Source organism: Taurulus bubalis, assembly GCF_910589615.1.
Source record: "Taurulus bubalis genome assembly, chromosome: 1".
Classification (NCBI taxonomy): Eukaryota; Metazoa; Chordata; class Actinopteri; order Perciformes; family Cottidae; genus Taurulus; species Taurulus bubalis.
Genome location: NC_136589.1, coordinates 1,133,518 through 1,147,538, shown reverse-complemented (window position 1 = coordinate 1,147,538; position 14,021 = coordinate 1,133,518). Strand labels below are relative to the sequence as shown.

General features: G+C 49.0%; 1 protein-coding gene across 1 annotated transcript; it reads left to right on the top strand.

Moving 5' to 3' along the window:
• Nucleotides 1-6,575: 6,575 nt before the first annotated feature.
• Nucleotides 6,576-14,017, top strand: LOC306742706 (olfactory receptor 6N1-like; the record flags this gene model as incomplete). The annotated part of the gene is made up of 2 exons (XM_079225113.1): nt 6,576-6,582; nt 13,062-14,017. The coding sequence occupies 2 exons, from the start codon at nt 6,576-6,578 to the stop codon at nt 14,015-14,017; spliced, it is 963 nt and encodes a 320-aa protein (XP_079081239.1).
• Between the last annotated feature and the right edge of the window lie 4 nt (nt 14,018-14,021).

Sequence of the window (14,021 nt, the reverse complement as noted above, 5' to 3'; positions counted from 1 at the left end):
GTGGGCGATCGCTGCCCCGCTGACCGCTGGGATGAACCGCCAGGTGGTCTTCCGCCAGGGTGACGGCGGTCTCCAGCGAAGCAAGGCGGTGGCAGCGAACCCATGCCGATGTTTCGGGCCGGTAGCCCCCCCACGAACTGCTCCAGAACGATCTTTGCCACCACCCCCTGCGCCCCTTCCGGGTTCCTGAGCTGTAGCCATCTGGTAGCGGCGTCCCTCAGTTGTTGCGCGTACGTAAACGGGCGGCCCACGCGCTCTAACGTAGCCTCGCGGAACCTCCGCCGGTGGTCCTCCGGGGTCCGGCCCAGCCGATCGATGACGGCTTTACGCACATCCGCGTAATTGCCCCGGACTGTCGGTGGCAGCCCCATGGCCGCTGTCTGCGCCGCCCCGGTGAGGAGAGGCAGGAGCCGGACCGCCCACTCTGCCGTTGGCCAGCCGCACGCCTCCGGCGTCGCCTCGAAGGTCTCTAAAAATGACTGTCCGTCGTCCGCCGCCGTCATCTGATGCAGTGTCACCCCTGCCAAGGTGGAGGGGTTCGCCGCCAACGGGGCTGCAGCTGCCCGGGCGGCCAGCTGTTCGAGGGCGTGAACCTGCCTCTCTGTCTGGGCCAGGAGCGCCTCCATGAGACTCCGACTTGCCTCTGCCTGGTCCTGCTGCATCGCTGCGATCCTCCCCAGCATCTGCCCCAGCATAATCATCGGCTGGGCCGGCAGATCTGGGTGCTGCTCGCTGTCCATCCTTGTGCTCTTTCAAGGGGCCCCACGTTGGGCGCCACTGTAACACGATCCTGCTACTTCCTCGGGTCCCCTCCCCAGCACCAATGACACAGCACAGTTGGGATTGCGTTGGTAACTGCTTTATTGTCACATGCATGTCATGCAGACTGTGCCTCTCATGCCTTATGTAGGCAAGACACACCACCTGCTCCAGCTGAGGCCACTTAGGTCTCATCCCGACACCTGTTCCCTGAGTCGCTTCTTCCCTCCCCCTCTCCAGCTGCGCTAACCACGCCCCTGCCACCACAGTATAATATCCAGGAAACCCTTGGGAACATAGATAATAAGTCCATATACGTGTTACTGGTATATTGGTTTATGATACCAGATCTGGCACAGAAAAGGAAAAATATATATATTTTGCAAAAAATAATAATTAAAGGTTTCATTTTCTTATATTAACTATATTTGTTATATTTTAATTTAATATATAACATAGCTCTATATGTTAAGAGTATCTGTGCGAGTTAAGTATTTTGTATAATTATTGACTTCATTGTCGGTCAGTGAGTTCCTCTTGACTTACATCATTGTTTTCTGTTTCTGTTTTAATTAGTGCTTTTTAAATATTAATTCTAAATACCAATGTATTTGGCGTCTTGGTCCCCAGTCAAAAGCACACACTTACAGTCATATGCAGAATTAATGGCTGAAATAATATATATATATATATATATATATATATATATATATATATATATATATATATATATATATATATAATGTGTGTGTATGTAAAATATCACACTATCAGGATCACGAGTCATTCTGTCATGAAGGACACACACTTCATCATGTGATGTATTTTTATTTTACACAACACGCAAATTAACTTTCCTAAAATGATAATAATCTAAAAATAATTCTTCAGATGCCATAACTCACATAATTAATAATGTTTGAGAATAAATAAGTTAACATGTTTCTATGATGGATATTTTCTTACAGCAGTTTATTCTCGTATGTTAAAATGTTGGTAGGATGACAGTAAATGGTCACACAGAGTTCAAGATAATAATAATATTCATTATATTTATTGTTTTGTGAGAACATTAATCATCGCCCCTGAAACATTCAACATCATCACGACCAATCTATGCATGTGAACTATGAATTAAAAGTCAAAACAGTATTTTTGAGGATCGATACAGAATCAAAGAACATAATATTGTGTTATTAACGTGTCTATATGTTCTAATACTGCCCAACGCTGTCTCTACGTCACATCCACATATAACTTCACTCACAGTGAGGTTTGGAGGGACATTCCCCCTGGATTACAGTCACAGTTAAAACAGTTTGAACACGTTTGAAACAGTTTAAAACTGTTTGAAACAAACAAAGCAACACGACTTGTTTCGGTTTTAGTAAAAATATCATGGTTTAGTTCAAATTGATGCGAAACCAAAACCCAACAACATAACTTGTTTCTCATCGGACAATCACAGCCGTCTCCGGGTGAAGCTCTGTGTGTTTTTCACATCTTTTCTCTCCAAACGATAATTCACAAAGCAGTTTTTCTTTCTTAGGAGACACAGCAGCCCTGTCTGGGTTATTATCACTGATACAACAGATCATTTTCTCTGACACAACAACCTCTTGACCTGTTCATTAATGTCTTTCATTTTCACTCCGTATATGATCGGGTTGAAGAGAGGGTGATACAAAACAACTTGCAAAGTCATTATGAAACGAGCAGTTTTTGGAAAGTTAGAATCTAGTCTAATTATAATAACATCATAACAACAGAAAAAAGAAAAGCTGATGAGGACCAGCAGGTGAGGTAAACAGGTCTGTGCAGCTCTGCTCCGGACTGCTCTGCTGCTTCCATAGGTTATTATGAATATTTTTGTGTATGTAAAAACTATGAAGAGCAAAGGTAGAACCAATACGTTAAGCAAAACAATCACACTGTACACAGGAATCACTTTGGACCTCACACAGTGAAGTATATCGATTGAGTTACAAAAGATTCCCCTCAGAGAGAAGTTACAGAGTTTCCTGTTCAAGATCAGTAGATACGAAGGGAAGAGCTGAGCAGCTGGCACGAGCCAAGCCAACGCCAAGAACACCCCGACGCTGGTGTTTCTCATGATGGTGATTTCTCATGATGATTCTTACTGCAGATTATTATAATATACATTGTAAACATGATTACAAAATATAGATATCTGTATTTTTCAATTTCTACATACCCACCAAGAGTTATATATGTCACATTTAAATCATCCATTGAGAATGTAAAATAAGAAAAATAAACTTCCAAACATACTATACTCACAAAAACCACCTTTTAGAAACAGATTTATCATTTGACCTGCATTGGGAAGTCTTATTCGTTCAGTTACCTGACTTTAAATGAACTGTAGTTCACAGTTTGAGATTGTTTATCAGAATGTTGAGCCCTCATCGATTTTATTAAACTCGTCAGCAAAAGAGAAAACAACAAGTGACCAACTTAGTCAACCTATGGAGCCCTGAAACCCAAAGGCCTCGTCTCATCTGCTTTACTGGGGCATACACCTCCTTAATGTTAGATGATACCGTGTTTATTGACTATTTTACATTTAAAAGAATGTAAAAAAAGAAGCAAAATAGAAAAAGTGCCATGAGAGAAAGTGTATGGGATGTTAGGGTGAGCATGCATACATTTATGTTAAGCTAGAGTTAAGAGGTGTCAAGTTAAACAAAGCAAAGGATAGAGTAGGGTGTTGATGGACCGCAGAACAGGATAGTGCGTGTCTAAATATACCACAGTAAAGTATGGTGGGATGTTAACAGACCCTGGAAATGATAGCAGGGGTCAAGTTAGACCACAGACAAGGATTGGTTGGGGTCAAGTTAGACCACAGATAAGGATAGGTTGGGGTCAAGTTAGACCACAGGGGGGGTAAGGGACTCCATTGGACCCAGGAGAGGATGCAGCTCTTGCTCGACGAACAGTTCTTTCCATTTCACTCCACTTTGGAGGACGTACGTCTAGCTGGTGGTCTGGGGGATGTATTGGTGGCATATCTGGTGGAAGGGTGATCTGTTCACACCGGTGGCTGTCAGTGTGGATTCTTTTCAGATAAGCTTCAAGATATTTCCTTGTTGTTATGAGTTTGCCACTCTTCTTCGTGAAAAGACTCTTTACAAACTTGAAGGGGTCTTTGAAGAAGCTCGATCTTGCATGCTCCTTCCTTTTCCGCCTCCTCCGAAGAATCTCAGCTCTCCTCAAAGTTGCCAGCCTGTTCTTGATTACTGCCTGCAGCAGGTTTATTCCCTCCTTCTCCTCCTCTGGGGCTTTCCTCCACCGCTTCTTCAGCTGTCTTCTCTCCTTGACTAGTCGCTCAATCTCCTGCTGTCTCCTGGGCTTTGTTGGGATGGTTGATGTTTTTTTCCCTTTCTCTGTGATTCCAAAACGCTCAGTACCATAGCTAAAGATCAGCTCTCCCATCTTCTCAAGCTTTTTAATTGCAGTTCCCCTCATTTGTTCAAAGAGTTTGCTGATGTCTGTGTTGATTGCTTCCCACTCCTTTTTCTCACAGGATTTAGGCCACTTAATAAGTGGCTTTCGCCCTGGGATCTTTGTTTCAGTTGCGTGCTGAGGTAGGCTGGGCTCAAGGGGCCCTGCTGTGCTTGGCTCCTCTTCCTCTGGACCCGGGGGATTGATGTCCTGCAGACTTTGGTTTTTGTCCTGCTGCTGAACTTCACTTGACTGACTCGACTTGCTTCGTAAGAAGTAGTGGTCGATGCGAGGTCCCTGTCCGACTTCCTTCAAGCACCTTTTTCGACCTTGATGTATTCTAAGGCCTGTATAGGATGTTACTTTGGCCCAGCCACAGCTGCACCTCTGAAGCTTGATTCCTGGAGTAGATGTTGCAATCTCAGGTATTGTGCTGATCATCTTTGCCGTTGTCTGTTTCGTTCTAGGGTCGATTACCGTGTTGTCCATCGATGACATCGATGAATTCTTTGAATTACTAGTAGTGGACCCTTTAGTGGAGGGAACCTAGAACCGCTCTTCTGGTCCATATCCTTCCCAGTCGACCAAGAACTGGAGACCTCGACCCCTGGGGCGGACTGCAAATAGCCGTTTCACGGTGAAGACGGGGATTGGAGGGGGTTTGGAGGTGGGGACCAGTGGGCTGGTCCTTACTGGTTTGACTTTAGAGACAGTGGAAGGTAGGGTGGACCCGTATGGTCCTGGGTAGTTGTAAGCAGACCGCTACAGGGTTAATTACCCTGGAGATGGGGAAGGGGCCGATGGACATGGGCATGAGCCTGCGAGACTCCACACGAAGGGGAAGATCCTTTGTGGACAGCCAGACCCTCTGTCACATCCGGTAGCGAGGAGTTGGGGTGCGGTGTTTATCGGCTGCTCTCTTGTAGTTATCCAACGACCGAAGCAGTGCCGTTCGCGCCCTTCTTCAAGTAAGGTGACACCGCCACACCAGCGCCTGTGCGGATGGGACTGCGACCTCTCCCTCGAAGTCTAGAAACAAGGGGGGTAAGTACCAATAAACACACTGGAAGGGCGAGAGACCTGTGGCAGAGACAGGAAGAGAATTATGGGCGTACTCCACCCAATTTAGTTGTTGGCTCCAGGAGGTGGGGTTCTGATAGGCCAAACAACGGAGCCCTGTCTCCATCTCCTGGTTGAACCGCTCTGTCTGACCATTGGGCTGGGGATGGAACCCGGAAGAGAGGCTGGCGGTATCCCCCATCTGTCGGTAGGCTCCTTCCAGAGAGACCACCTGGAGAGGGGAGAGCATGGAGGGGGGCAGCCACAGAACTATAGTTCTTAAGAAAGCATCTGTAGAAGTTAGCAAAGCCCCAAAACCTCTGAAGCTGCTTTCAGTCAGATGAGACCAGCCAGTCAGAAACAGCACTAACCTTGGCATCATCCATCTGGATGCTCCCTGGTGCCACGATGAAACCCTGGAAGGAGACGGAGCGTTGGTGGAACTCACACTTCTCTGCCTTGACGAACAGCTTATTCTCCAGCAGCCGCTGCAGAACCCTCTGGACATGCTGTTTATGTTCCTTCTCATTCTTGGAAAAAAATCAAGATGTCATCCAGGTACACAAACACAAACACATGCCCCTTAGGATGTCATTGACCAGGGCCTGAAACACGGCTGGGGCGTAAGTGAGACCAAACGGCATAACACGGTACTCATAGTGGCCACTGGGTGTATTGAAAGCTGTCTTTCAGTCGTCCATCTCCCTGATTCTGACACGGTGATAAGATTCTTAGATTGAGCTTAGTGAAGATGGAGGCTCCTTGCAATAGTTCAAACGCAGAGGAAATGAGTGGGGGGGGGGGGGTACCTATTCTTAACGGTGATGTCGTTGAGGCCACGGTCGTCGATGCAGGGGCGTAGTGACTTGTCCTTCTTGCTCACAAAGAAGAAACCAGCACCTGCTGGGGATGAGGAGGGACGAATGATACCAGCGTCCATGGAGTTCTTGATGTACTGGCTTATTGCCTCCATCTCCGGGGCAGATGGGGAGTAGAGGCGTCCCTTGGGGGGGAAGGCCCCAGCGAGGAGGTTGATGAAGCAGCCATAGGGACGATAAGGGGGAGACAGGTGGCACCAGTCTTGTCAAACACCTCCCTGTGGTCCTGGTATATGGGGGGAACCCCAGAGACCTCCGCCGCATCTTTAATGGAGCCCGAAGGCTTGGAAGGCACATTAGGAGAGGCAGATCGGAGACAAGATGAGTGGCATTTGGTAGTCCACCCCACTATGGACCCCATAAGCTAATCAATGTTTGGGTTATGTTCCAGTGAACCAGGGGTAAGCAAGAATGATGGGTAACTGAGGTGAGTAGACCTTCCTCTACTAGCGAGCCTGGTCTTTTGACTCTACTTTCTTTTTCCATGGATTTGTGGCTGCCTGGAACCTGTCCTGCCTGCTGCCATGGCCCTGCTGATGCAACTGGCCTGGAACCGGTCCTGCCAGTTGCCATGGCCCTGCTGATGCCCCTCCTCTCTACCTCCTTCTGCTTAATGGATCGTGGCTATCTGGATCATGGACCATGCCTACTACTCATTATATGAATAATTTCTGTCATATTCATGTAATGTGCTGTAACTCTTTTACGTTATTCATTCTGGCCACATGACATCTATTGCTTCTGTCCATCCGGGGAGAGGGATCCTCCTCTGTTGCTCTCCCTCAGGTTTCTTCCCCTTTTTTTCCCTGTGAAAGGGTTTTTACTATCTTTATTGGGGGAGTTGTTCCTGATCCGATGTGAGGTCCCGGGACAAGGATGTCATGTTACAGATTGTAAAGCCCACAGAGGCAAACTTGTATTTGTGATGTTGGGCTATATAAAATAAACTGAATAAAATGTAATTGAATTGAATTGAATTGACGGGTACCTAGTCAGAAAGTGTCCCAGCTGCCCGCAGTAAAGGCACCTCCCCTCCATTCATCGGCGCTGGAGCTCCTCTGGTGAGAGACGAGTACGGCCCAACTGCATCAGTTCGTCCTACTATAGCTATGCTGATGACACCCAACTGATCCTCTTGTTTCCCCAATCAAAAATACAGGTAGCAGCACGAATCTCTATTTGTCTGACTGAAATCTCTTAGTGGATGACCGCACACCATCTGAAAATTAACCCTGACAAGACTGAACTCTCCTCCAATGAATCGCCACCTTAACGTGGTGGAGGAGTTTGAGTGGCTCAGTGATCCTGGGAGCTATGTTGTCCGGGGCGTCAGCCCCTGGTAGGGTCTCCCAAGGCAAACAGGTCTCGGGGGAGAGCCCAGACTAAGAGCGATTCAAAAAACCCTGATGAATTGCAGCCCACGGACTAAAGTTACCTCGCCCGGACAAGGGAAACCTTGTCCGGGCCTTGACCTTGTCTCACGAGCCCCCGGCTGAGCGCCGCTATGTTGGAGTTTTCCCCGGAGAACGAGAGGGTCGCCTCCCTGCGCCTACGGGTTGCAGGGAGTAAAGCTCTGACTGTTGTTTGTGCTTATGCACCGAACAGCAGTTCGGAGTATCCGGCCTTCTTGGAGTCGGTGGGAGGGGTCCTGGAAAGGGCGCCGCCTGCCGACTCCATAGTTCTCCTGGGAGACTTCAACGCTCACGTGGGCAATGACAGAGAAACCTGGCGGGGCGTGATTGGGAGGAACGGCTTGCCCGATCTGAACCCGAATGGTGTTTTGTTGTTGGACTTCTGTGCTAGCCACAGTTTGTCCATAACGAACACCATGTTCGAGCATAAGGTGGCTCATAAGTGTACCTGGTACCAGAACACCTTAGGCCGGAGATCAATGATCGACTTTGTTGTCGTATCATCTGATCTGCGGCCGTATGTCTTGGACACTCGGGTGAAGAGAGGAGCAGAGCTGTCAACTGATCACCACCTGGTGGTGAGTTGGATCAGATGGCGGGGGAGTCGGCTAGAAAGACCTGGCAAGCCCAAACGTGTAGTGAGGGTGAACTGGGAACGTCTGGCGGAGGACCCTGTCCGGGAGGTCTTCAACTCCCACATCCGGAAGAACTTCTCACAAATCCCGAGGGAGGCTGGGGACATGGAACCTGAGTGGACCATGTTCAAAGCCTCTATTGTGGACGCGGCTGCTCGGAGCTGTGGCCGGAAGGTCATCGGTGCCTGTCGTGGCGACAACCCGAGAACCCGGTGGTGGACACCGGGGGTGAGGGAAGCCGTCAAACTGAAGAAGGAGGCCTTTCGGGCCTGGCTGGCCCAGGGGTCTCCTGAAGCAGCTGACGGGTACCGGCAGGCCAGAAGGGCTGCAGCTGCGATGGTCGCGGATGCTAAAACTCGGGCATGGGAGGAGTTTGGGGAGGCCATGGAGAAGGACTTTCGGTTGGCCTCAAGGAAGTTCTGGCAAACCATCCGACGGCTCAGGAAGGGAAAGCAGGGCCTACCCCAGGCTGTTCTCAGCAGGGGGGGGGGAACTGCTGACCCGGACTGGGGACATCGTCGGGCGGTGGAAAGAGCACTTTGAGGAACTCCTAAACCCGGCTAACATGTCCCCCAGAGAGGGGGCAGCGCCGGAAGACTTTGGGGTGGTTTCTCCCATATCCCTGGCAGAGGTCGCTAAGGTAGTCAAAAAGCTCCTTGGTGGCAAGGCGCCAGGGGTGGATGAGATCCGCCCTGAGATGCTGAAAGCGCTGGACATTGTTGGGCTGTCTTGGTTGACACGCCTTTTCAGTGTCGCATGGGGGTCGGGAACAGTGCCCATGGACTGGCAGACCGGGGTGGTGGTTCCCATCTACAAGAAGGGGGACCGGAGAGTGTGCTCAAACTGGCATCACACTGCTCAGCCTCCCGGGAAAAGCTTATGCCAGGGTGCTGGAAGGGAGGCTCCGACCGCTTGTCGAACCTCAGATTCAAGACGAGCAGTGCGGATTCCGTCCCGGTCGTGGAACAGTGGACCAGCTCTTTACCCTTGCAAGACTACTGGAGGGGTCCTGGGAGTTTGCCCAACCAGTCTACATGTGCTTTGTGGACTTGGAGAAGGCTTTCGACCGGGTCCCTCGGGGGTTTTTGTGGGGGGTGCTGCGGGAGTTTGGGGTGCCGGACCCATTGGCACGGGCTATCCGGTCTTTGTACGCCTGCAGTAGGAGCTGTGTTCGTATCCTCAGTAATAAGTCAGACACGTTCCCGGTGGGTGTTGGCCTCCGCCAGGGCTGCCCTTTATCACCGGTCCTGTTCGTGACCTTCATGGACAGGATATCTAGGCGCAGCCAGGGGGCGGAGAGGATCCGGTTCGGGAGTCTCGGGATCGCCTCTCTGCTGTTCGCGGATGATGTGGTCCTGTTTGCCTCCTCGGATTGTGACCTCCAGCATTCACTGGGGCGTTTTGCAGCCGAGTGTGAAGCGGCAGGGATGAGAGTTAGCGCCTCCAAATCTGAGGCCATGGTGCTCTGCCGGAAACCGGTGGATTGCTCCCTCCAGGTGGGGACAAACTGCCTACCCCAAGCGAAGGAGTTCAAGTATCTCGGGGTCTTGTTCACGAGTGAGGGTAAGGTGGAGCGGGAGATCGACAGACGGATCGGTGCGGCTGCAGCAATAAAACAGGCGCTGTACCGGTCCGTCCTGGTGAAGAGGGAGCTGAGCCGGAAGGCGAAGCTCTCCATTTACTGGTCGGTCTATGTTCCAACCCTCACCTATGGTCACGAACTCTGGGTCGTGACCGAAAGAACGAGATCTCGAATACAAGCGGCCGAAATGAGCTTCCTCCGCAGGGTGGCCGGGCTCACCCTTAGAGATAGGGTAAGGAGCTCGGACATCAGGAGGGAGCTTGGAGTCGAGTCGCTGCTCCTTCGTGTCGAAAGGAGTCAGCTGAGGTGGTTCGGGCATCTAGTCAGGATGCCTCCTGGACGCCTCCCATTAGAGGTTTTCCAGGCACGTCCAACTGGTAGGAGACCCCGGGGAAGACCGAGGACACGCTGGAGGGATTATATCTCCCGGCTGGCCTTGGAACGCCTCGGGGTCCCAGAATGAGCTGGAAAGTGTTGCGGGTGAGAGGGAAGCCTGGGTCGGCCTGCTGAACCTGCTGCCACCGCGACCCGACCCCGGATAAGCGGCTGATAATGGATGGATGGATGGAAGACTGAACTACTATTCATTCCAGGAAATCGGCTTGTAACTCCATCATTGCTTCTGCCAATCGGCTTGTAGCTCTGTCACTGCAAGCTCAACAAAGTCACGACTGTTTGCTGTCCTGGCTGGTGGAATGAGCTCCCCATTGACATCAGGACAGCAGAAAGTCTCTACATCTTCCGCCGTGAACTAAAAACACATCTTTTTCGACTATACCTTGAATAAAGAAAGTAGCACTTTAGTAGCACTTACTTATAGCACTTTGTAGTTTTGTTTTCTTGAAGAAATTATACTTGATTCTTGTTGTTCTGAGTTTATACTTATATAGCAGTGGTGGGCCCTCAGGGCCTGCTAAGCCTTCTCTGTTGGCCTAAACAGAATCACATAGTTATAGCTATTTTATAATTTAATTGTTTTTCACAAATAATATAATTAATAATTGTATAATAATATTATTATTTTTCCCTATTAGCTTTTTTTCTCATTGCACAACTGTCTTCCTCTGTTGCTCTGCTTCCAGACTGCAGCGCTGCTTGTAGTGACGCTGGTTTTAAGGAGAGCTCTTATCCAATCAGATTTCACCTCTATGTCTCTATGGAAGCAGAGTGGCTTCTAGCTGGCCTTTGCAGATTAAAATACATGGGGATGTTGTTGTGATTGTCATAGTCTTCAACCAATCAGATCTTTAGTTTGATTTGCTGGGCGCATTCCTTGACGTGCAGCGCCTGCATGCTGGCACTGGACATATGATTGGTCAGTGGGCCAGCGTGACTTCTGTCAACAGAAAGCTAGCTAGCTGCTAGCAGAACTCAGTGGGAGTAAGAAGAATTCAGGCTGAAACATAAGAGAAGTTAGGACATTTTTTGTGTTTTGCTTGTTACTCAATGGCTGAAGGAGAAACAGACTTTGTGGCGGATTTACTGACAACGCCTTTCTCATGGGGAGTTATGGGCATGTTTGGTGGTGACCTGATCATCACAAGCGTCCCTGAAGCACACCGATAAACTGAACAACCACGTCATTGAACTGTTTGTTAAGAGAGGTGGATGGAGTTTGTCTTTATTAAGTGAACAGCATCTGGTGAGTGAACTGCTTTTTGTGTTGTTTTTTTTCACCCCGCTTGGCTCTCCACCGGCACCCACCGACGATGCCACTACACTCACAGGTAAAACAGGTCTAGCAGCGAGCGCTCTCCCACCACCTCCATAGCGCTAGCTGCGAGCTAGCGCTGTGGAGGTGGTGTGAGAGGCAGGGGTTCCCTCGCCGTCAAACCTGTTTTCCATTGCGCCTCCTCGGGTGAGCGTGGTGGCATCGTCGGTGGGAGCCGGCGGAGAGCCAAACCGGGGTGAGAGGCGCCGTGACGCGGGGAGGACAGCAGGGAGTTTGGCTGCTGCTGAGACGACCCTGTTTCACAGTGAGATCACTCGTGAAGGGGATTTGGGAATATTTCACGTAAATTTTGTACCGTATGTCTCTGCAACTGCCGCTGAATTTAGAATCCGAAAAATCCACAAATCAGCTGCACGGGTCAGAGTTGAGAAAAAAAAGTAGCTGCTTATAACCCGAATTCTACGGTAGTTAATATCGTTCCTTCTGATCGTGGCTCATGCTCTTGAGTGTGAGGTGTTTCAGTGCTGCAGTTTTGTTGGATTGTTTTGTCATGTTTTGTTATAACTAAATGTGACTGGTTCTAGTGAATTTGTTCTCGTTGATGTGGACTAACTAACTCCGTTAATGACGCAGCATCCCTGTCATGCGCGTATTTATGTATATGATATCAGATGGCACAGAAGGCCCAGGTCTAAAATGCACGGCCCACCACTAACTTACTGTAAATCGCTTTGGATAAAAGCGTCAGCTAAATTAAATGAACTATGTGCTACTATAAGGAATATTAACAAGTTTGAAATGTGCAGTTGATGCAACTCACATGTCTGCAGGCTTGTGTTGTGTTTCTTGTTGAAATAAGTGTTTGTAATGTAAAATAACATCCCTATACTTGATAGATGTAGTAGTCTGGGCTCAGGTAAACTTTGGCAACACAACAAACACACACATGTAGCCTGGGACACACATGCCTCCCTTTGGACCCTGGTGTCCAGGCTGCTGCTCTGTGCTGCAGAACAACAGGATAAAGGTTCAGCAGCGTCCCCAGTCTTCTCTCCAGGTCAAGGGAGGATGTCATGTGTTTCACAGACGGATGCTCAGACTGTTTTCTGAATGTCTTCATGGCTTCATCAGCTGGACAGACCACAGCTTTTCTATAAACTCCATGCACCGTTTATACTGTTGATACATGTACTGATTTATGTACTGAGTTTCTCTCAGCTTCCAAAAACTGTGAAAGCTTTTCAAACTGCTTGATAACAATTGTTTGTCTGTGAATAATGGAGAAGTTGTCTCTTGTTGTCCTTAGAAACCTGATCCATCTCTTCTTCCTCCATTGAACTGAAATATAATATAATGATAAATGTTTGGTTGCATTCGTCCATGAGATGTCTTTCTGAACTATGTGTTACTTTAATGAATATTAACAAGTTTGCAATGCGCAGTTGATGCAACTCACATGTCCGCAGGCTTGTGTTGTGTTTCTTGTTGAAATAAGTGTTTAATAGAACATTGCATTGAGTCCATTTTAACCCCTAACTCTCCTTTTCCTCGTCTTGTCATTGTTTCTCTTCATCCCTCTCACCTACCTTCTTCCAGCAGACATGAAGGGCAACAGCAGCCTGAATCCTCTCTCCTTTCAGCTCACTCTGTTTGCAGACTACGGGCCCCTCAGATATCTGTTCTTCAGCCTGTGCCTGTTGACCTACATGACTATAATCTCTGCTAACGCTGTCATCGTTCTGACAGTCTGCTTGGAGAAGTCTCTGCATCAGCCCATGTATATCTTCATCTGCTGTCTGTCTTGTAACTCTCTGTACGGCTCGGCCGGCTTCTTCCCCAGGTTCCTGATGGACCTTCTGTCTGACGCTCACTTCATCTCTCGTCCGATGTGTTTCCTTCAGATCCACGTCATTTACAGCTACGCGGCCTGCGAGCTGCTGGTTCTCGGGGTCATGGCCTACGATCGGTTCCTGGCTGTCTGCCACCCGTTACACTATCACAGTAAGATGTCCTTCACGAGGGTGACGTATCTCGTCACCTTCACGGTGCTTTATCCCGCGCTGGCTGTTGGCGTTTGTGTTTTCCTCACCGCTCGGTTGCCTCTGTGTGGAAACGAGGTGCACCGGCTCTTCTGTTCGGTGGTGCACCTCTCCTGCGTGGACACGACCATGAACCGCATCGTCTGCACTTTATTTTCCATCTCGACCACCTTCGTGCCCCTGTTCTTCATCCTGTACACATACCTGCACATCCTGCTGGTTCTGAGGAGGAGCTCGGCAGAGTTCAGAGGGAAAGCCTTACAAACTTGCCTCCCTCACTTCGTGACGTTCATCAACTATTTCTTCTCCTTCCTCTGTGAGCTCACGCTGAGTCGTTTCATGTCTGATGAAGTCAATCCGATCATTATAGTCGTCTTATCTCTGGAGTTTGTGATCCTTCCTCCCGTCAGTAACCCTCTGGTTTACGGCCTGAGTCTGCCTCAGATCAGAGGAGTCCTTTTGAGATGTTTTAAAACACACAAAATAGATCCTGCTTCTTCTAAAGTGTATTAACTCT